This window comes from Hippopotamus amphibius, chromosome 3, assembly GCF_030028045.1.
Source record: "Hippopotamus amphibius kiboko isolate mHipAmp2 chromosome 3, mHipAmp2.hap2, whole genome shotgun sequence".
Taxonomy (NCBI): Eukaryota; Metazoa; Chordata; class Mammalia; order Artiodactyla; family Hippopotamidae; genus Hippopotamus; species Hippopotamus amphibius.
The window spans coordinates 125,057,232-125,080,726 of record NC_080188.1 but is presented as its reverse complement, the minus strand read 5'-3'; the positions used below and the strand labels follow the sequence as shown (position 1 = coordinate 125,080,726).

Genomic DNA, 23,495 nt, shown 5'->3' with positions numbered 1-23,495 from the left:
AGCAGATTCCCTGCGGAGGACTGTGCCAGCCAGATGGGGGAAGAGGCCTGTAGGGGATTCCCAGGGGAAGGCCAGTTTATGCAAACTCAAGGCAGAAGTACAGCCAGCTGCCAGCCTCAGCAGCTTCCTAGCCCAGAAACGGCACTCTTGGAGCAAATGAGGAAGTTTTACTCCAGCCTCAGAAGCCACCCCAGTCCAAGAGGGTTTTAGAAAGTTTGTTGCAAACTGTGGAAAAGTGTAATTAAGACCTACTTTAAGCTCAGTTGAGAGCAGTAACTTCCTTAAGAACTAAAACTAATATACTGCTAACACACAGCAGCTGATAGATTTGATCTCTCCAAAAGGGAGTTCTGAAGGCTCTCTTCCAATGTAAACTCATTTGTGGTTCTTGGGTGGGACCCACTGTTCTCTGGATCCAACTGGTTTCTGGCTTCAGGAGCGTGTGGAGAGTTGACAGCACGGGATCACCTGGACGTTCACGTGACCCTCTGGAGCTGGAGCCAGTCTGGGTCCAGTGCCCCCACGGCCCCTTTCAGTTGTCTGCTGGGCGACAGCACCACCTAGAGGCCACTGCCCGAGGCCACGGAACAGATGAAGCTCGCAGCCACCCCACCCTCTACGGCGAGCGAGACTGGTTCCCAGCAGTCAGTGCACACTCACACCTTGCCCAATCCAGGCTGTGACCCCCGCAGGACATCTGCTTCAAAGTCTTTCGGCAAAAAAATTACTCAAGGACACACCAATGTATAACCACGCCTGACTGGCTTGTTTTATTGGAGAAGAGGACGTGGAGTTAACAATGTGAAGACAGTTGGGACCTGAGGTTGGGAAGAACACCCTCCCCTCCCCATACAAGCCCACTGCCCCAAATAAAAAATAACCAACTATGGGAGAGCAGCTGAGACAGCGACTGGGGATCAGGGGAAGGAGACCATGCGTGTGCTGGGAGGGCCCAGAGGCAGCGGCTGCACAAATATGCAAGGACAAGTCTCTGGATCTTCCACATAGGTCTGTATAAATATATAGATAAGTTGTTCGCTTGTTTCCCCTTCTCTCCTCCTGCTCCGTGCTGCCCGCCGCGGTCCCAGCTCCTCTTTCCACATGAGGGCGAAGGGAAAGGGGAGGATGAGCAAGTCATCACCGAATTGCAATCAGACCCACATCCATCAGCTTCTGGATCTTCTGCGCTATCACGGGATTCTTTAAGTGTCTGACAAAGAAGAGGCAAGGTTATTTGAAATGAGACAAGCTATAAAAATTCTTATTTGCTCGCAGAGCAAGCCCCAATGAACCCCCCCGCCCTGCCCCCGCACACCATCAACAAACAAGAGGTGGTGAAGGGGGAGTCCCGGAGGAGACTGCCCCACGGGAGAACTGCACGGGCCTCCTCTGCCAGCGGCTGGAACCTGACCAGCCCCGCTGCACAGGAGTCCACGGACACAGCTTGAAGCTGAGACCTTTCTACCAGCAAAACTGGTCTCTTCAACGAACCGCTTAAGCCATGGCCACTAACAAACGAAGCCCTTCCAAATCACTGCCAACTTGCCGACCTTTCAAGTAAGAATCACACTACAGATACTCCACTCCGACGGATCACACTGCAGCATTCTCACTGCTTTTGTCCATCTTTTCCCTCCAAAGCCGTCTTCCCCCAACTCGACTCACTCGCTGAGCGCCTGGGGGTCCTTCTGCATCTGTTCCAGGATGAGCCGCATGGCCGGGTCACTCATGATCTGCTGCACCTCCGGGTCGGCCATGGCCCGCCGCTTCACATCCTCAGGGCTGTCGTGCCGGTTGTACTGGGCCATCACGCAGCGCTGGTAGCCATCTGCGGCCTCCTGCATCCCGGCAGAGCCCAAAGGGGAGGGTGTTAGCACTACCTGGCTCACTGCTGCAGCAGGTCCAAGATAACAGAGGTAATTGAGGGGAAAACAGACATACAGAGAAACAGGTGCAAGGGGAGAATCAGAGAAACAGAGGCAGGGGAGAGCTCACTGAAGCCCAGAGCAGCCCTACCTTACAGTTGGAGTCCAGGTCAAGTGCCTTCTGGTAGACGTCCATGGCTTTTGTGTAGTCTTTCATCGCTTCCAGGGCAGCTGCTTTCCGTGTATAACCCTTGACTAAAGAGAGAGGCGAGGCATCACCCAAAACACACCTCCGAAGGCTGCTCTTTCATCTCTTCACCTGAACACCACCGTTCCTCAGCCTGACACTAGCTCCTAAATGTTACGAGCCCCAAAGACAAACAGGCGAAGAATATGCTCTCTCCTCTCAACCCTCTGGCCAGTCAGGGGACAGAGAAGCAGCACAGAAAGGCACTTACTGAAGGTCGGTTCTAGCTGGATGCATTCCTCACAGTCCTAGAAAGGAAAGGCAGAACAGAATAAGGCTCATTCCTTTAGAGGAGCTACCCTAGGGCAGATGGATCACTTGGAAATACAAATCTAACTGTTCACCCAGGGCCATTACAGAACATTCTACTTCTGTTCTAAGTGCTTCTGTTTTATTTTCCATGTTTTTTTTAAGTTTTATTGGCGTATAGTTGATATACAATGTTGTGATAGTTTCAAGTGTACAGCAAAGTGAATCAAATATACATATACACACTCTTTTTTGATTCCCATATAGGTCATTACAGAGTACTGAGTGGAGTTTCCTGTGCTATACAGCAGGTCCTTATTAGTTATCTATTTTATATATAATAGTGTGTATATGTCAATCCCAATCTCCCAGTTGAACCCTCCCTGCTCTAGTGTTTCTGTTAATCCCGGCAATTTGGTAATTTAGCAGCAGGCCCTGCAGAAGGAGAGTAGAGAAGCAAGGTAAGCAGAACCATAAGGGATGACAAATCCAGATCATGGATCATCTCATATGAGATAAGGGCCTGGACTCTTCAAAAGGCTGATGTTAAGAAAAAAACGACACAAACAAAAAACCCCAAAAGGTGGGGAAACTTCTAGTCTGAGAAACTAAAGAGGACATGATCACAGAGGACATGACCACCAGATGAAACAATGGACCTTGATACGGACAACTCTAAAACTTTATCTTTAGACAAGTGCAGAAATCTGAATACAGACACACAGCAGAGGCACTGTGGCCTTAACTTTGCTATTATCAGGCGCTAGTAACACTGTGACTGGATAGGGAGTCACCTTAGGAGATGTACGCTCACGAATTTGGAGGTCAGGTGCCAAAACGTATCATTCCCTTTCACAAATGGTTTGGCAAAAGTGTCAATGCTTGTGGTTGAAGAAAGGTGGAAAACACAGGTATTCTGTGTATTTTTGTCTGAAATATCTTCAAAACATAAAATTACGGGGGAAAGAATGCTATGCAGTGTAGCGTGTGCACCGGGGCCCAATCAACTTCTACCAAGAAGCTCTAAGACCAGAAGCAATTCTACTCATTCTTTCCTCCCACCTGCAGACTGGGAAAGTCCTGCTCTACCTCTCAGGTGACTAACAATGTTATTCTTTGCTTTACAAACCAACTGGCTTCTGACCCTGCCCTTGTGCAGTGCCACCAGCAGCACTGATGTCTCCAGTCCAGACAGATCCAGAAGATAGTGGCATCGAGCAAAACCATCATAGACGCAGATACTGGCATCTCTAGATAGACCATATTTTGTCTTGTTTCCTCAAGATGGTCCAGGTTTATCTCCTAGAGAACAGTTTAAAAATCGCCAAGAGGCACAGAGCAGCTCATGTTCAAAAAAGCAAAGGAGAGGAACTCCTCCAGTGCTGAACTTCTATCTGACCACACCTGTTGTGACGGACAGGAGCAGACCTACTTAACTGGAGTAAGAAAGAAAGGAAGGATGGTAAAGCTGCTGTGGAAAGGAAGGCAGTTCCTTAAAAAAACTAAACACAGAACTACAGCACTTCCACTGTTGCGTACAATACTTGAAAGAATTGATACCAAGGACTCAAACAGGTATCTGTACACCTACATTCACAGCAGCCTTGTTCAGAACAGCCAAAAGGTAGAAACAACCAGATGTCCATGGATGGATGCACGCACAAAAGGTGGTCGACCCACACAATGGAGTATTATTCAGCCATGAAAAACGAAGTAAATGCCGACATAAGCTACAACGTGAACCTTGAAGACATTATGCTACGTGACATTAGCCAGACACAAAAGGTCCAATACTGTATGATTCCACTTTTAGGAGGGCCCTAGAATGATCAAATTCAGAGAGACAGGAAAAGAACAGAGGTTGCCAGGGGCTGGGGGAAGGGGCTGGCTGTTAAGTGTTTAAAAGATGCAGTTTCCATTTGGGCAGATGAAAAAGTTCTGGAGATGGATGGTGGCGACGGCTGCGCAACAATGTGAATGTACTTGATGCCACTCAACTGTACATTTAAAATGTTAAAGAGGGAAAACAACAAAAATATAAGGAAGGGCAATGGGGACAGAAAAGGATCTACTTTCCCAAATATTCCCAACCACTAACAACTCCACAGGCCAGGACAGGGTAGACATAGACTCTGTATTTTTACAAGCCTCACACATGCACCACCACCTTGAATCTACAATCAAAATAAGAACATCAAGCTGATGTTGATGAAAACAGGAAGAGAGGAAAAACACATTCCTTATGTACAAGTTACATTAACAGTGATCCCGCAATCCCAGAGCCTCACCTTCAGTGCCAGCTGGAACTCCAGGAGTTTGGTGTAGCAGGCAGCTCGATTGCTGTACAATTTGGCATCTTTTGGATTCCGTTTGATGGCTTCTGTATAATGCTTCATAGCCTGCGGATAGTCCCCTGGGTAGGGAAAACGCAAACTTAAAAAATAAAGTAAAATCTCTCCCACCAGAGCATGTCTACCCCACAGTCAGCCAAGGCACAGAAAGCAACATGCACATCACTCTTAACCAAAAGTTTCATCATCTGAGCTGCAGGCACCTTTCTGAAAACATTCATTGCCTTTGTTCTTCTCCTCCAAGGCCAGGTCAGGGTTTATGTAGGCCAGCCGCTCTTGCTCCTTCAGGATTTTCTCTGCCTAAAAAAAATTCTCAGAATAGTCATTTAAACTCTCATAAACATAAATACGGGGCTAATAAAAAGCCTGATCAGAATTTTAATTTTCAGAGAGTACTGCTGGCAAGATTTAATTTTCGGTTTAATAATTTTATATTCCTTACAAACTACCATGTATAAAGTAAATAAGCTACAAAGATATATCACGCAGCACAGGGAATAGAGCCAATATTTTATAACAACTTTAATAGAGTACAATCTATTAAAGTTTTGAATCACTATGTTGTACAAGTGAAGTATAATGCTGCAAATCAACTTCACCTCAACTTAAAAAAAAACAATTCTATGCTCCTCGTTACCAAGGTGCGCGCGCTGTGAAAAAGAATGAGCAGTGTGGACACACACTTGGTACCAAAATACGCCCTATGTGAAAACAATGTATGTATTCACAACTCAATTTTCTGACCAATCTGCCTGTGAATAAAAGCACCCCTACATAACTTGGTTGTATAAGGTAAGAAAAAACTTAAGTGACAATAACCACCACAACACTGTCAGCGCACTGACCCTCAACATCAACACATGTAAGGTTGAAACCTTGGCGGGCAAAAGAGGACAGCAGAAAAACTGGGTTACTCCCTACATGTTGTCATCATGGCAGCATCATATAAAAGGACCAAAGACAATAGATTCTTTATTGAATAATAACAACAATAAATAAAACAAGAAATAACAAAACACCCCTTATTCCCTACCTACCTGTTGGCATTTCTTGAGCACATCTGGAGTTCGGTGCTCTGCCAGAGACTTGTTGTAGAAGTGGATGGCATCCTTGTACTTTTCTTCTCTGAAATAGGAGTTGCCAATTCTAGCGTAAGCTCTGACAAAGACAAGAGGAAAAACAATTTGCTGAGGGCAGAGCACAGACAAGGTCGGCCCCTGCAGAGAAAACACATCGGCAACCAACTAGATAGAAGTCCCACATCACTGTTCCAGGCACCATGCCCTTCCAACACATTCTGTCTTGGATCCTGCAGCCTCCTTTCCAGCCCACAGGTAACAGAGCAGCTTGTGCAGCCAGCAGCACCCCCCCACGCAGACATGGAACCCTCCACACCACTCAAGGTATTCCCGGTCAAGCGTACTTGGCAATCTGTCGGTAGTCTTCTCGGTTTTCCCGCCCCACTTCAATGGCCTTCTCACAAAGCTCCCGGCATTTACTGTAGTCGCCCTTTTCGAAGTACACAGCTACGAGGCAGGAGGGTCAAGAAAGAAGAATCAGCCCTTGCCTCTCCCCTTGACCACAAAACAACTCCCACGCCCACGCCCGCGTCCTGGGCCTCACCTGCTTGGTTGGTTATGTAAGTCATGTTAGTGGGGTCCAGGTCCTTGGCTCTGTCGTAGTGTTTCAAGGCTGTGTCAAAGTCTTTCTTCTTATAGGCTTCATTCCCCAGCTCTTTTTCTTTCAGTGCCTAGACGAAGTGTGGAAGAAGTGAGCACTGAGCACATCTAACGAGACAGCAGAGAGCAAGGGCCTGTGACGTCACAGGTACCGTGCAGTGCATACAACTAACAAGACTATGGAAGCAGGTTCTCCACACCCACAGTGAAGTATCAGCTGTTAGGATGGAAAATTAAGTTTCATCTCTGCTTCCTCTGAAACTCCCCCCTATCCCACCTGCCCTCCTGGATCTTTGTCAGGGGAGAGGAAATCCCTTCAGCTTGAAATAACTTCAGAGAGGACAACATAGTTCTGTGCTATGTTTAATTCTGAGGCTGAGCAAGTTGGTGTCTGTCACATGCTGTCTTGGGGTCTTAGCTGTCAGGGAACACCAGTAAGAGGGGGTGAGGAGAAGAAGGGACTGTCCTAGTGGAGCCTTCAGCAAAGCTCACTACCAACCCACACTGTAGGGCCTTTTTCCAGCTTTGAGACACCGCGAACAACCAACGCTTAGCCATTTAAAGGTGCTAAATTTGGCAACAATCTGCTGTTCCCATTTATAAGACGGGAAATGAAATCGTGCAGGCACATGCCTCCTTGCTCTGGAAGACTGAAAGTTGTCCACTTAGCAACACGGACAACTTTCAATTACACCCCGTATCCAACCAGGAAATAAAAGCATGAGGACTCATAGACAACATTCTTCTGGATCACAGAAAGGACAAGGAGCATACAACTTTACTGGCTGGCCCTGTCTCACACCCACACTGCCAGAACCACATCGGCCGTGGGAGTACAGACTAGTAGTTCCTGCTGCCTGAAGACTTTGAGATACACGATTCCTATGAAATTGCTTGTTACACAGACCTTTTAACACACTGGCCATTTTAATTAATAATAATTTTAGCACATGCTGAGCACTCAATCACAGCCAGCCAAAGTCTATAGATGGTCCCATCTAACACACCTATTTCTAGCTGAGTGGACTGTTTCTAAAGGCGTGATTGTAAAGAGTGCTAAAAAAAAAAAAAGAGAGAGAGACACCTGCTTCTTATTCTCTGGAAGATCTTCTTCCATTGGCTCTGGTTTTGTCTCCTTTTTGGGAGGAGGAGGTGGTGGAGGTGTCGAAATGTCCTCCTCTTCATCCATACCGCCTAGGTCAACTCCGAGGAGGACGCTGAGAGTAGTCATGATCCGGGGATCTTGCAGTTTCCTAGTATTGGGGGAGGGGGGGAGGGAGAAAATAGCACTTAGTCTTCTCCACAACTGATCTTTAAACCCATTTACTGCTAAAGCTCAGATTTCTGTCTATAAATATAAAGCTTCTCACCCATGAGAAGACTGCTAGATTCTGTACTAAGAGTTACAACTGGGGAGGGACTTCCCTGGCAGTCCAGTGGTTAAGACTCTGCACTTCCAATGCAGGGTGCACGGGTTCAATCCCTGGTCAGGGCACTAAGATCCCACATGCTATGGGGTGCAGCCAAAAAAGTAGTTACAATTGGGGAATACGCAACCCTTCAAAAATCCATATAATATGAGGTAGCAGAGATCAGATTTATTTCTTAAGGCCAGCAGATAGACAGAGAAATGAGTTATAGGTACACTTTGTCTGATCTCAGGAGCCAGAGGGATTCAGTCACAGACATCAGTACCAGATTTAGAGAGACATCTTTAGATGTGATGTCCTTTCGACCTTGAGTTTCCACTGCAATATACCAACAGAAAAGTGGGGTGGGGGAGGAGGGGCCTATGCGTATAGAAAGGATAGGGTTGGTGCTAGGTCAGCATTGTAGGAGAGCTGTGAAGAGGCAGGGGAGGGTTAGAAAAAACACTCCAGATTACTCTGATATATGCTCCCCCGACCCTTTCTAGAAATACAAATATACAACGATACATAAAGCAATAAACTCCCAATGCTCTTTGAATTAAAAACAAAGGCATGGGAGGGGGCGGGGGGTGAAGGGGAAGCTGAGACGAAGCGAGAGAGTAGCAGACATATATATACCACCAACTGTAAAATAGATAGCCAGTGGGAAGTTGTTGTATAACAAAGGGAGTTCAACTTGAGGATGGAAGATGCCTTAGAGGACTGGGACGGGGAGGGTGGGGGGGACTCGAGGGAGGGTGGGGGGGGGAGTCAAGGGAGGGAGGGAATACGGGGATATGTGTATAAAAACAGATGACTGAACTTCGTGTACCCCCCCCAAAAATAATAAATAAATAAATAAAATTAAATAAAATAAAAATAAAAATAAAAAATAAAAACAAAGGCAGAGGCTTCCCTGGTTGTAGAGTGGTTAAGAATCTGCCTGCCAATGCAGGGGACACGGGTTCGATCCCTGGTCCGGGAAGACCCCACATGCCACAGAGCAATCAAGCCCGTGTGCCACAACTACTGAAGCCCACGCGCCTAGAGCCCATGCTCCGCAACAAGAGAAGCCACCACAGTGAGAAGCCCACGCACTGCAACGAAGAGCAGCCCCTGTTCGCCGCAACTAGAGAAAGCCTGCGTGCAGCAGTTAAAACAAATTTATTAATTAATTAAAACAAAACAAAAAAACAAACAAAAACAAAAAAAGGCAGAAACCCTGCCGTCTGGTCAAGGGAACCCCTGCCACCGGATCTCAGGAAGAAAGCACAACATCCACATTCATTTCCAGAGACACACCGTGCCACCCTGACTTACGTGCCCAGGTCGGACGGCTTGTTCCGCAGCTGCTCTATCAGTTCCCGGTAGGTAGGATCGGTGAGCAGAGTCTTTGTCCTGGGATCACTCTCCAGCTTCTGGTAGAGATTAGGCATGTTGAAAGGGTTCATGAATTTCCTCTCTGTTTCAAACAAAGGAAAGCACATCACCAGGAAGCTGGTTACTATGCCCCTATATCCTACTAGACTGACACCAGGGGATGGAGGGAGCCTCAAAATTAATTCCGATTAAAAAATAACAGTAAATAAAAGGGGAAGGACAGTGTACTTGATGCCCACCTGCCAACCGGGCCTCCATATTCTGTAAACCTTCTTTGAGCTGAGGATTGTTTGCTTCATGTTTTAAACCCTCCTCATACGTTTGCTTGGCTTCTTCAAATCGGTTTAAGAATTCAAGAGCTGCTGCTTTTCGTGAATAGCCCTTAAACCAGCAAAGAAAAATACAAAAGACACCTAGAGGTAAATTCCCAAGATGAACTCAAAAGAATCTCCTTTACATTTCATGGAACAAAACGGGTATTAACATCAAGGCCGAAACAAACAAACAAACCCAGAAAGAGGAGCAGGATACAACAGCAGTATGAATCGACCCTGGAGAACACAGCCAAATATCTAAGGTACACACCCGCCCCACCCCAGTTCATCCTGTGACTCTAAGAGTTGTCAGTTTTTTGGGCACTATTTTCTTTCTTAGTAGTACAAAAAAAATAAGAGATGTCTTAACTGATGGGACCTCCAATTTGATGAAACATGCCATCACTCTGAGGAACAGTCTCAAACAGGTAGGAGGAGGACTGGGGGACGGGATAATCAACTATAAGTTTCTTGGGATAGGCAACTAGGCAGGCCAGGAGAGCGCGTATTTAAGAACTGCCCCCTTGGGGCTTCCCTGGTGGCACAGTGGTTAAGAATCCACCTACCAATGCAGGGGACACAGGTTTGAGCCTGGGTCCGGGAAGATCCCACATGCTGAGAAGCAACTAAGCCCGTGCACCACAACTATTGAGCCTGTGTGCCACAACTACTGAGCCCACGTGCCACAACTACTGAAGCCCGCATGCCTAGAGCCTGTGCTCCACCACAATGAGTAGCCCGTGCACCGCAACAAAGAGTAGCCCCCACTCGCCACAACTAGAGAAAGCCCGCCAGCAGCAACCAAGACCCGATACAGCCAAAAACAGAATAAATAAAAAATAAATAAATAAATAAAAATCTCATTACAGTAGCCAGAATTTAGGAATATCCTAATTCACCAATACTTGAATAATTAATACATTAAAAAAACAAAGCAAAAGAAACAAAAAAACTGCCCCTAAAGGAGCTTCTCCGCACTTGAAGAACCCCAGCTCACACACGGCTTACCTTGCCCCAGTCAGGCTTTAGGTCAACAGTCTTGCAGCCGTCCTCGTAAGCCTTCTGGTAGTCTCCCTTCTTGGCATAGGCCGCTGAGCGATTGCTGTAGAGCACATGGTTCTGGGGGTCTAACTTAATGGCTTCAGAGTAGCACTGTAACGCGTCATCGATGTTCCCAGCACTCAGGGCCTTGTTGCCCTTCTCTTTGAGCTCATTTACCTGAGAAGAAGAGGAGCCAATATAGTTTCTCTCCATAAAATGCTTCTTTAGGGTTTTCCTGGTGGCGCAGTGGTTAAGAATCCGCCTGTCGATGCAGGGGACACAGCTTCGAGCCCTGGTCTGGGAAGATCCCACATGCCGAGGAGCAACTAAGCCTGTGCGCCACAACCACTGAGCCTGCGCTCTAGAGCCCCAAAGCCACAACTACTGAAGCCCACGTGCCTAGAGACCGTGCTACACAACAAGAGAAGCCATTGCAATGAGAAGCCTGCAGGCTGCAATGAAGAGTAGCTCCTGCTCACCACAACTAGAGAAAGCCTGCACAGCAACAAAGACCCAATGCAGCCAATAAATAAATAAAAATAAGTAAATTTATTAAAAAAAGCTTCTTTAGTCCCATTTTCTTAGGTGACACTCATTCCTTTCTGCAGCTATTGACAAACAGGTTACTCTACAGATCAGAAAAGAGAAATCATAAATTAATTTACATTTCCCACACCTTTGGGAACCAGCAAGGAAAAAATAAAATAACCAGGAAGAAGCAATCTGAGACTGCTTGTTCATGGCGCCCCTGTGGATCAGTAACAACTCCAGCCACTCCTCCAAAAGGCTCTACTTTGAGCTGATGAAGCCACTCTAGGTCACACTGATGATTTCCTTTTGTGGAAAAAGAAATTTGTCATGGATTTCCAGAGTTCAAATGGCAAACTGAACACAGGCCTAGTTACTCCTCACAGGAAGAGGCACCCAGGAAGCAGACTGAGTGTGCACTGACACATGCTCCAGCAACCTGCTGGCTCCAGGGTGGCGCCTTCAGGAGCATGGAGACGCTCCCCTATGATCAGAGAACAGTCTACTTCCACTTACAGACGTGGTAACGTATCACAACATGGTAGGTTATGGCTCTGTTCCTTAACAGGTAAAGAAAAATTAGAAACAAATCAGTTTCTGCCATACTTAAATATTAACATACTACTAAATAGAAGAATAAAGAAACACTGTGGTTCAATCCCCCACCCTCTCAAATATCCAGGGCAAAAATAGCAGGAACACACCAAAAGGTTTAATGAAGTGAAGTGGACCTTGGCCATATCAGAACAGGGTCCTAATTAAAAGGCTTCTCCTAAGCAGGGAGCCCTACAAGAAGGGAGGGCCATCCCTCAAATGCATACACACTTGGTGAGACCAAGCTGTGTCACGCAAGATACTAAGTCATTCGTTCTCGGTATCTATCATCTGCCCATAAGCCAGTGTACTGACACAAGAAAGAATTCTGTTATGAAAAATGACTCTGAAACCCTGACGCACATCAACTGGGAGTCTTCATCAACCAGAGAGATCTTTTCCCCCCACTTTTTCTTAAATTTAATTTGTCCTATATAAGGTTTTATATACAATCAGTGTGCACTTTTACAGTTTTTACTAAAAGTCAATCAAGTTTACCTACAACATTAACTGGCTGCATAGCAGAGAGATCTTAGAGAGACAACCTCTAAGAGGGAAAAGTAAAGAGACTATCAAATTTAGCAAGCAAGGGATAAAAATCTTAGAGGAGGCAGGCCAGGAGGCAAAAAGTTTCAAAACTCCATCAGTACCAGGAGGCAGTTCAGAACAGCTTGGTGATGTTCTTGCCTATCCTACAAAACACTTTCCAAACTAAGCACCTACCTGCAGTAGGTCAGGAAATCAAGGTTGTACATAACTAGCACTTTAAAACATCAAATGGAATAGAAAATACCAGCATGTGGTACATACGATTCAATAAATTGTTTTGTTAGACACGTTATATAGTTGTATGTTTGCACTGGGTCAAGTTTAAAAAGTTTATCACTACGAGATATATCTGAAAAGTACTTAGTCAAACAAACATAACTGTGGACACTCAAATTTGTCCAGCTTGAGTACTTCCTAAAACTGAAACATGGATCTCAGAGTAAAAAATGAAAAAAGTTGTTACATACTGAATGGGCATAAGACAGTAGGTTCTAACACACCTGGAGTAAAAATGCCAGGCCATTTGTACAATGGGCATGGTGAACGTGTGGCCCCTGAGTTTAGTCACTCACAATCTACCTGTATGTACACTTCTAAAATAGGCAAGTGCGACTAAGAAATTTTTCCTATTTTGATAACCATGGGATGAGGGCTTTTCTTGAATTTAACACAGTTTCTCATGTGAGAAATCTGTTTCTTGTCTGTATCACAGCCTATTTAATCCCAGATACCATTTAATTATCACAAAGGCAGAAAATGTTTATTACCCTCTCCGTCTCCGCTCTAATTTTTAAAAATTTAGCAAAGAGGCTCCAGATATGGCTAAAGGGTTCGACTCTGTTGATCAGATCACACCAAAAAAGCCGAGCTGTCCCCCCTCCCCCAATCAATCATTATAGCCTAATAACAGCTTCCAGGTGCATAAAACCTCTCTAGGCTTTTCACAACCCTCAGGCCACCAGAGCGTACAACGAAGTCACCTCAAAACAACCAGCAGCAGCTTCAAACTCTTTCCCTATAATGCCGAGTGGAGTCAAATCACTTACTTCTTGCTGTTTATATAGTCTAAATTTTCTGCAGCAACTAATTCCTCTTTGTGCAATTAGAATCTGATGTTTTAGAAGTATCAGTCTTCAGTTACTCTTGAATCAAACACAACCAAGAAGAAACGGGGGGGGGGGGGAGGGGCTGCCCACATACTTGTAAAACACTGGTAGAGATCAGATTCATTCCAAGGACTTTTGCTGCACCCTCCCTCCCTTTCCTGTATCAAGCAAAGAAGCTGGCCTGCTGCTCATCATACCTTCACTCAACACTCTTCCATCCCTGCCTTTTCAGATGCAGAGAAGTGGGGTTTCCCCCAACTGGCTACTAAGTGCATCAACTACTTCCAGTGTATTCCTGTCCCCACATTCCTGCAAGTTAACTGTGGCCAAGTCCTGGGTGGCCTCTTCTTCCGAAACCCCTGATCCCCCTCCCAGCTGACGGATTCCCAGAGCTTGACCCGCTCTCCCCTGCCTTTCGCAAGGCCCCCTGCCCACCTCCATCCTTTGCAGCGCCGCGAGCGCCATCCCCCTGCTCAGCCTGGACCCACTTCCCGGGAGGCCTCCGGGGCCTGGCCGCGGCTCGTCTTCCTGCCGCGGGCCGGACTCATGCCGAACTGATGCCTCCCTCGACCCACCCCGCCGAGTCGGGTGGCGACGGGAGCTGAGCCGACCCTGCGCGCCCCGCGGCCAAGCCTCACTCCCCGCCCGCCCGCCCGCCGGCCGCGGCCCTCACGCCCTCGCCTCCCCGGCTGCTCAGTCGGCCCCGGCCCCCGTCCTGGCTGCCCGGATCGGACGCCGACCCCTCCCCTCCACCCGCGGGCCTGGCCTCGGCGGGTCCCGGATCGGCTCCGGGCCTCAGCCCACCCCTCCCCCTTCACCTGCTCCATAGCCCGGCCCGGAACCCCGTTGAATAGACTCCGTGCGCTCCGCGTTCCCAACCGCACGCGCCGCCTTCTGGAACCTACTAGAAGCTGCCGGGACCGCCGGATCCCGCCCCTTCCTCGCAGGCTCACTGGTCGCGCTCCTCCAGGGGGCTTTCCGAGCTTTCCTACTATTGGCTTGAAGTCTAGCCCATCATCTTTGCTTCTCTCTCATTGGACAGTGTGGACAGCTCTGCCTCCCCCGCGTCTCGGGATTGGACTTCCCCTAAAAGCCCCGCCCATTACATGCTCTAAGATTGGAGGGAGGGGCGGACCTCTGCGACAGCGATTGGTTACTTGGTCCGCCAATCGTGGCCGCTCTGGCCGCACCCATTGGTCCTGTTCTTTCTGGAAATTTCCACCTCTCCCATTGGGCTGACGGACTCCACGACGAAACCGCCTCCAGATTTAAGAAGATTTCAATTGGGCGGTGAGTTGCAGACACTTTGCTCTGATAGGTTTAAATTGCTGCCCTTCAAAGATCAGGGTGGGATTTTACCGCAGCCGTGGTTTGTGGGAGTCCGAGGTAACAACCTCCCTTTCCCCTGTCCCGGTGCTGAGACTGCTGCGGGCCGTTTCCTGCCTCGCTCTGCGGCGAGTCTTGCCGAGGCAATTCGCCTTTCCCGGGGAGCAGAGAGCGCTCCCTGGTGCTTAGCCCGAGCGTCGGGCTCGGGGGTCCGAAGCCGGGGTGACCGTTAGGGTCGGCCTCGGGTGAGCCCCCCGGCCCATCCCCAGATCCTGCTGCTGGGTTCTGGGTGCTCCACAATCCTGCGTGGTGGTGAAGGCGCTGGGGCTTGCGTAGGACAGGCCCTGCATCTTACCTTGGCGGGGCCCCTCCGTGGAGACGCACACGGTCTCTGAACCTCTCGGGTGGAGAGTTTGGTGATCTAGGGCCGTGGGCTCATTCGTGTTTGTGCAGTAGAGTAATTAGCACTTAATGAAGGGGAGTTGGCCCGGCCTAAGGTGCTGGACCACCTTCTGGTGGGCGGCGGCCACGGAGGTACTTAAAATCGTTACTCTCCTGGGAGAGGCATGGCAGGTACCCGGAGAGAAGAGAAAGGACTTAAAAGCGTGAGCGAGAAATGATTTTTCGTCCTGGAGCAGTATCACTGGGGTCTGGAGGGAGCTTGGATAAGGGTCTTGAGCCCTCTTCCCATGCCACCCCCTACTGGGTAATGCCATCCCTTCCCAGGGTTTTAACTGCCCTCTATGCCAATAGGTTGTCTTCTCAGCGCCCTTTTCCATCCCAGCTGTCTGACCCATTGTCGACACTGCAGCCAAGGTCACTGCAGATCTGCATGCCTGATAACCCTCTCCCTTGCTGGAAACTCTTGGAGGCTTTTAGATTAGGGATCAGGGCCTGTCTGTCATGGCAGGCCTACTTTCCCCACCTCTTTGTTCCCTGTCCTTCACCTTCAGCACCAAACTCCAGCCGCACTGACCTGCCTGTTCTTGAACTAGGTGGGCTCCTTCACATTTCCGCCTGCCTGCACGATGTTTCCTCTGCTGGGATCCCCCTTCTGCTAACTCTGCCAGGTTAGCATCTCCTGGGATCTTTCAGGCTGATATGAGCTGTCCCCAACGAGCTCACTAATTTCTGTCCGCCTGTTATTTGCTTTCACAGCATCATGGGCTACACATGTGTCCAATCACATATTAAACCAGAGACTTTGGTATCCATGCCACAATTTGTAGGGCCAAGGGCTTTGTGTTTGTTTTCCTTTATATCCTTGTTTTCCAGATGCATTGTACAGTGTCTTGCAGGTAGGCAAATAATCATTAATTCATCTAATACGCCCTATAATGTCTTAGATATAATTGTGGGCACCGGGGAAATGCAGTGAGCAATACCGACAAAAATCACTGTCTTTGTGGTGCCCATTTTAGTAAGAGAGACAAACTAAAAAAAGTTTGCATGGTGTATCTGCAGTAGAGACAAAGCAGAACATTGGGCAAGTGGGGTTGTGTTGCATTTTCAGTGGGAGGGCCAAGTCAGACCCCAGTGAGAAGCTAATATTTGGGGAAAAAAAAAAAAAAAAAGACAAAACAAAACCTGAGGAAGTGAAGGAGTGAGATGTGTGGAAATCCTAGGGAAGAACCTTGCTATCGGAGGAAACAATAAATGCAAAGGCCTTGGGGTGGCCAGAATGGCAGTGGCAAGGAAGGGGTGGGAGGGAGTGGGAGAGGGGGCTAGAGGAAGTAGGGGCAGATCCTGCAGAATAGGAGGCCACTGTGTTCACTTGGAAACATGCCGACAAGTTTTAAGCAGAGAAGTGATGTGATCCAACAGTTTCATCAGGACCCCTCTGATGGCTGTTATAAATGAAGAGGATGAAAGCAGAGGGACCTCTTAGGGGGCTGTTGCAGGTTCTTGGAGAGCTGCGATGGTGCCACGGGCCAGGGTGGGAGCAGAGGATGGGTAAGAAAAGTTGGATTCAGGATGCATTTTGGAGGAGCTGACAGGATCTGTTGATTTATTGGATGCAGAGCATGAAGGAGCAGGTGACTCCAAGGCATTTGGCCTCTTACTCATCTGCTTTCCTTTCTTCTTGGCACCGTCCCCAAACCACCACACTTCTACCAATCCCACTGCTGCCCCCCAGCCCAGCTCTTCCTCCACCTCTGGAGGCCTTTTCAGGCCTTCCATCATCTCCCCCACAGCCTCTCTCCAGGCTTCTTTCCATCCCTCCCTCTCTGTGACCTGGTCTCTGCTCTTACAGATCTTCTTTATAGTTCTATGTATGGCACACTATTCTGGGTACAGGGGCTCAACAGTAAACAAGGCAGCCCTCAGATGCAGCTTCTGCACACATGGATCTTGTTTTCTAGTGGGAGAGACAGATGGTACTTAAACTCATCGGCTGTGTGACTTCTAGCAGCCTGCTTCACCTCTCTGTGCTTCAGTTGCTTTCATTTTAAAATGTGGATGAAAAAGTTTCAATGTCAGAGTAGTTGTGAGGAGTGAATGATTTGATATTTAGAAAGCACTGAAAATAGTGCCTGATAATGGAATAAGTACCATATACATTTGTAAAATAAAAGTAAGGGTACAAATGAAGGTAATTCTAAAGAGTAGTGAGTGCTATAAAGAAAATAAAAAGTAAGGATAGTTACCAGGGAGGCAGGGAAGGAAGGAGCACCTAGAAGTGGGTGGTTAGTGAAGGCCCTTTAGACTTGGAGTGATGAGAAGCAAGCCAGGGTTCCAGACAGGGCAACAGGAAGTGCAAAGGTCCTGAGGCTGAAACAAATTTGGAATTTTCAAGGAACTCAAAGAAGGCTTTTCGAGTGTCCTTGTGTTACCATAAAGATGGTGAATTGCCTATGACTTCCCAAGGTCACTATGAGGATTAAACAAAATAACCCATACTCAAGTTTTGTCAGACCTGAAACAGAAAACTTTGAGAAAAGAAAAATACAGATGAAGAAAAAGTATGGAGCTTTAGACGGGGTGCGAATGAGGGACCCTGAGGTTTAAGCATATTCAGTGTCATGGTAAAATGCACTTCTGAACATTATTTCCACCAGCTCAGGTTTCTCCAAATCTCTGAGTGAATTCGGAGCCCTCCCTCGGGGGCCAGGAGGCAGTGATGCGGGCCGGCTGGCCAGTGTCCCCTTCCCCAGGTCTCTGGAACTCAAGCAGAAGCTCCACCACAGCAGGCATCCGGGTCCTTGGCAATGCATGATGCTTCGGAGTGATTCATGCTGCTATTTTGGCACTGCTGCTCTCTCGGTGGGAGCAAAAGGTTGAGGGCTGCTTTTGGAGTCAACTCTGAGGCTGTAAATCCTGCAGTGAACTGGAGACTGAAGGGGTCACCGCGTGTAACCAAGTTCTCTGCAGAGTAAATTCCCAGTTTTAAAGTTCTCCCAGGAGTTCCCTGGTTGCCTAGTGGTTAGGATTCCTGGCTTTCACTACTGTGGCCCAGGTTCACCCCCTGGTCGGTTGGGGAACTGAGATTCTGCAAGCTGTGAGGCTCAGCCAAAAGAAAGAAAAAAAAAAAAAAAAAAAAGGTTCTCAGGAAAAAGAAAACAGCCAGAGCTCAGGAAGCTTAGCCTGGAGTGAGGAGTGGGGGTTAGGGGAAAGTTGCAGGTCAGCATTCTGGGGTCTATAGAACATGGAATTTTTGTTTTTATAAGAACTTTCACTGTTGGAGTGGGAATTAAGACAACCTGAATTTCCTTCCCCACCACATGAGAGTGAAGTTCCATTCTGTATTCTTAGAAATTCCTAAAGAACATTTTCATTTCTCACTTAACTGAGTGATTCCAACTTTCAGCTACCCGCTAACACAGAATCTGAGTCCTGATTAGCAGGAAAAGCATGGGGGAGAATAAAATGCCATAGAGTTCTGCTCAATTCAGTGAACTCGTACAGAGCCAGGAACTGTGCCAGATACGTCAAGGACTAAAACGATGGTAATTATTATCTAATAATTATGCATCAGAGAACCCCAGAGCCCAGTCCAGGACCTCGCCATCCACAGGCCCTCCTGGCATGCTCTCAGCCAGTCTCGTGGCTATAAATACCATCTTGGATGACTCCCACATTTCTATCTTCGGCTCAGATCTCGCTCCCAAGTTCCAGACTTGTCTACCCAGCTGCCTCCTTGATGTTTCCACTTGCATGGCAAATGGACTTCCCAGTGTGTTCAAATCAGAGCTCCTGAGACTCTCCCCTGAAGCTGTTCCTCTCTTTGACTTCCCTCTCATCAGTGGCCTCCATATTCTTGGACTGGTTCAGGCTGAAAACTTTGGAGGCATCTTTGACTTTCACAACCACCTCCAGTTCATCAGCAAATTTCGGCAGCTGGACACAGGTCCTTCCGCAAATTCCCAGCCATCTCCTGGCTTTAGGAAGGGGAAAGGAGGGGTGGCTCCCCGAGCTGGTAGGTGGCCTGAGGCAGAAGGGACCCCCAGCTTGGGCCCTCAGGCCGTATCCAGGCCTCCCACACTAGATACTGCTTCCAGAGGGCAGGGCCTGTGATCTCTTCACTGCCATGTGCACTCAGGGCCTGGGACTTAGTCCATGCTTGTAAGAGTTGGGGGAAAGAGCCAATGGAACTGATCATCCTTCTACGCCCCCGTGGGGCCCTCAGCCCCTCCCAGGAAGGCTCTCTGGCCTCCCTCCCTCTAGACTTCCTTGCTCCCGATTCTGCTTACCCTTCCCTGGGCCAAATGGTTGGGTCCCTTCAAATTCAAACACCCCAATCCCACTATCTCCTTTCCAACATCTGTTTCTTGAGAAATACCGAGTGGTGCAGAGTATGAGCGTGGGGAAATGGGTAGTTACACTTAGTAACATCTATTTAAAATACAAAAAGCAATTCCGCCCTTCTAGGTTTACCCCACCTGGGCCCAGCCTGGTGGCACAAGGAGGTACACTGTAGCCCTGTTTGTGACAGCAGAAGGAACAGCACCCAACTACATGTGCACCTATGGAGGATACTGGGAAACACGATGCTGCTGCCGGAGGATGGGGTATTGGTGAGTGTTCAGAGGAACACTCCGGTAGATGTTGACATGGAAACATGCCCATGATATAGTGTGAAACAACAAAAATCATGGAGCATTGTGTGTGGTGAATCTTATTTTCATAAAAAAAAAGTGTATCTTCATATATGATTATATATGCTTGGGAAAAGTCTAGGCAGATATATAGCTAACTGCTAAACTTGTGGCTCCTGTGGATTGGGAATGGGGAGGGGTGTTACGTTCATTTGCTGGGGCTGCCATAACTAAGTACCACAGAAATTCATTTTCCCACGGTTCTGGAAGTCCAAGCTCAAGGTGCTGGCAGATCTGGTTTCTTCTGAGGTCTCTCCCCTTGGCCTGCAGACGGTGGCCTTCTCCCTGTTTCCTCACATGGTATTTCCTCTATACAAGCATGCATTCTAAGTGTCTGTGCATGCAGCTTTCCTCTTTTTTTTTTTTTTGGCCGCACCATGTGGCTTGAGGGATCTCAGTTCCCTGACCAGGGATTGAACCCCGGGCCATGGCAGCGAAAGCCTGGAATCCTACCCACTAGGCCACCAGGGAACTCCCAAACTTTCCTATTCTTATAAGGACACCAATCAGATTGGATCAGGGCCCACCCTAGGGGCCTCATTTTAATTTAATCACCCCTTTAAAGACTCTGTCTCCAAATACTGTCCCATTCTGAGGTATTGAGTGTTGGGAATTTAACATATGAATTTTTTTTGGGGGGGACACTATTCACCCCATAACAGGGTCTTTCATTTTTTATTATGTTATTAAAATTTGTTACAATGGGGACTTACCTGGTGTTCCAGTGATTAAGACGCTGTGCTTCTACTACAGGGGTCACGGGTTCAATCCCAGGTCAGGGAACTAAGATCCCCCATGAAGTCAGAGGAGGGGCAGCTAGCCCCCTGCCAGCTGGCTCCAGGGCCCTCTGAGACCCTTTCCCTGAGCCGCTCTGGATGACTGGCCAGGGCCTCAGACCCACCCTGAGAGGAAATAGATGAAGGGGCCTCTGCCATGCAGGCCTATGATTTATAGCTACGTGGTCCAGACATTTAATACCTTGCTACCCATCCTTCCCCTTCACACCTCTCAATATAATAATATTATACAATATTAGCCAATGAAACAGATCGTAAAACAAAGCTTAGGCAGGTGATAAAATACGGAAGAGCGCTACAACCTGGATGAAGGGAGGTGCAAAATTGCGATCACACAGCAAAGATGTTAGGGGGACCCAGGAGGTGCAGGGTTTCATCTACCTGAATGAGGCAGTAAAAAGAAGAAGGATGGCCAGGTAAGATGGGATAACGCTAAAACTTGAAAGACTCAGGAAGCAGTAATGCACTGGGCTTTAAATCAAGCCCCTGGGGAGAGAAGTGCACTGCCTTGGGGGTCTCTTTCCATCTGGCAGCTCTCCTGGGTCCTGCTCTGGTCTTAAATCTCAGACCAGAAGCAGGAAACCCTCGCTGTACAGTAGTCCCGCACCTCACTGCACGCTCAGCCCTGCTGAGATGGTGAATCTGCTCCTCTGGGTAGCATTGCAACCCTGAAAGGTGTGGAAGCCAGGAAAGCAAACCCAGAATCTTGCTACCAGTTTAGGAAGTTTTGTAATCATTGTGCTAGTACCTGAGTGTTTATTAAATGTTTTGAAACACTTGCGTCAATCTGCCCTATTTGACGTGTGGTTTCAATTAGAGAGGAATGAATGGGAGACAGCCCTCAATGATGGCTGTAACAGCGCCTCCCATCCCTGTATGCCTGCCATTTGCAAGGCAATTTGGCTGCTTCTCCCATGAAGAAGTGGAGTCTGTTTCTCCCCTTCTTGGATTCTGGGCTGGGCTTGTGACATGTGTTGAATGCCGTGACCATGTGAATTCTGTGCAATGGAATGTGGTGAAAGCGATGTAGTGTGACTTCCAGGTCAGGCCTCAAGAGGCATTTTGCAGCCTCTGATGTCATCCTCCTGGAGCAGGGCCTTGAGACCAGCATGCTGTGAAGATGCCCAGTCTGGCCTAGTGGAGGCCACATGGGGCAGAACCAAGGGGCACCGCTGACAGCGAGCACCAACTGCCAGTCACGTGAGCGAGGCCATCCTGGGCCCCCCCCCCCCCCCATTTAGGTTGTCAGATGACTGCGGCCACAGGAGTGACCCAGGCAAGACCAGCAGATGAACCTTCCAGCTCATCCCGGCTGAAACTGCTGATGCAGAGGCCTGGTTGTTATTTTAAGCCAATAAGTTTTCAGTGGTTTATGAGGCAGCAAAAGATAACTGAGACAGTATAAAAGGATCTACGTTCATAAACAGTGTTTGAATACTTAAGAGAACTGATTTACCATATTTATAAGTTTAATCTATTAGTGTATAAGAATTGCTAACTGATTAGAAAAAAATATGCTTGGCTTGGAAGGGGAGAATAAGGTAGGGGATGAAGGCATCTTTACCCCCTACTCCCTCCCTGTTTGTAAAGAAAAAAGAAAAAAGAACAAAATATGCTTGTTAGATGTGTAAGTCTCTCCTGCTGAGAGTTTGAGGTGTTTGAGAGGACCAGCTAGTTCAACTCTGTAAAATGTAGTTTAAAATCTATTAGGGAATTTAATTACCTAAGTTTGTAATTGGCATTCATTTTTAGAATTTAATCTGTGGAACCTGTGAGTTAATTAAATATTCATCAAAGACTAAGTGAAAGTAATTGTTCTTATTTTTACACAAAAATTAGATTTATAAATAGAAAACTAGATTTGCAAGTTGCATTTGGATGTTTAAGAAAAGCTAGTTCTTTTAATTTGTAAGTTTAATAAATACAGTATTAATTTAAACACAAGCAGCTGTAGGTAGCTTTTCTCTGCATGAAAGCCCCTTCTCCAACACTAAAAATCCTCAGTAGACAACATCGGGTGTTACAGACTCACCAGGAGATTTGGCATTCTAGACTCCCATGCCTTTGCTTCTGTGGGTCCCTCAGCCTGGAGTGCTCCAGATTTTACCTTTTTAAAAGGTCCAGCTGAAACTCTGTGAAGAGGTCCTGCCTTGCCAAGTCAGAATCACACTTCCCTGCTTAGAGGCATCCATGTGTGGGGCCCAGGCCTCTCTCAGACTAGACCTGGTGGGCTGTTGTCTGGGATCTTCTCTATCCTGGCTGCCATGTGAGAACAGAGCTGAATCCCAACAAAAAGAAACAGAAGGAGTCGTTCAGATGCCCAGGGTGTCCAGGGTGCTTCAATGGCCTGGCTGTGGGGAACATGGATTTCAGGATCTGTGCAGAAGGCAGCCTGCTGACAGGCATTGAGACTTTCTGTGGTTGAGTCCCCTGCCTTCCTTGTTCTCCTCCTCAGCCTTTGCCGGGAAGGGTGTAGTAAGCAGAATAATGGCCCCCAAAGATGTCCACCCAAAGATCCTTGGAGCCTGTGAATATGTTACGTTACATGGTAAAGGGGAATTAAGGTTGTAGATGGAAGTAAGGCTGATAATCAGCAGACTTTAAATGGGACCATCCTGGATCATCCCCGGTGAGTTCAGTTTAATCACAAGGGTCCTTGAAAATGCAAGAGGAAAGCAGAAGAGAGTCAGAGGGAAAGGCCACCGCAGAAGGCTGGTCAGAGAGATGCAACATTGCTGGCTTTGAAGATGGAGGAAGGGGCCCACAAGCCAAGGAATGGGTCGTCTCTGGAAAGTGGTGCTGACACCTTGATTTTTAGCCCAGTGAGACCCATGTCCAACTCATATCCTATAGAACTTTAAGAAAATGAATTTTGCTTATTCTTTTTTTAAAAAAAGAATCTATCTATCTTTGGCTGCATTGGGTCTTTGTTGCTGCACGTGAGCTTTCTCTAGTTGCAGTGAG

The 23,495-nt window shown here is 47.6% G+C and overlaps 1 protein-coding gene across 1 annotated transcript; it reads right to left on the bottom strand.

Moving 5' to 3' along the window:
* Nucleotides 1–740: 740 nt before the first annotated feature.
* Nucleotides 741–14,224, bottom strand: STIP1 (stress induced phosphoprotein 1). Its single transcript, XM_057729297.1, has 14 exons — nucleotides 14,131–14,224; nucleotides 10,503–10,712; nucleotides 9,420–9,561; nucleotides 9,121–9,262; nucleotides 7,476–7,644; nucleotides 6,336–6,462; nucleotides 6,136–6,238; nucleotides 5,750–5,870; nucleotides 4,916–5,012; nucleotides 4,650–4,774; nucleotides 2,324–2,360; nucleotides 2,017–2,120; nucleotides 1,666–1,838; nucleotides 741–1,210 (listed from the first exon to the last, which is right to left on the bottom strand). The coding sequence occupies exons 1-14, from the start codon at nucleotides 14,137–14,139 to the stop codon at nucleotides 1,138–1,140; spliced, it is 1,632 nt and encodes a 543-aa protein (XP_057585280.1). The 5' UTR covers nucleotides 14,140–14,224; the 3' UTR covers nucleotides 741–1,137.
* Between the last annotated feature and the right edge of the window lie 9,271 nt (nucleotides 14,225–23,495).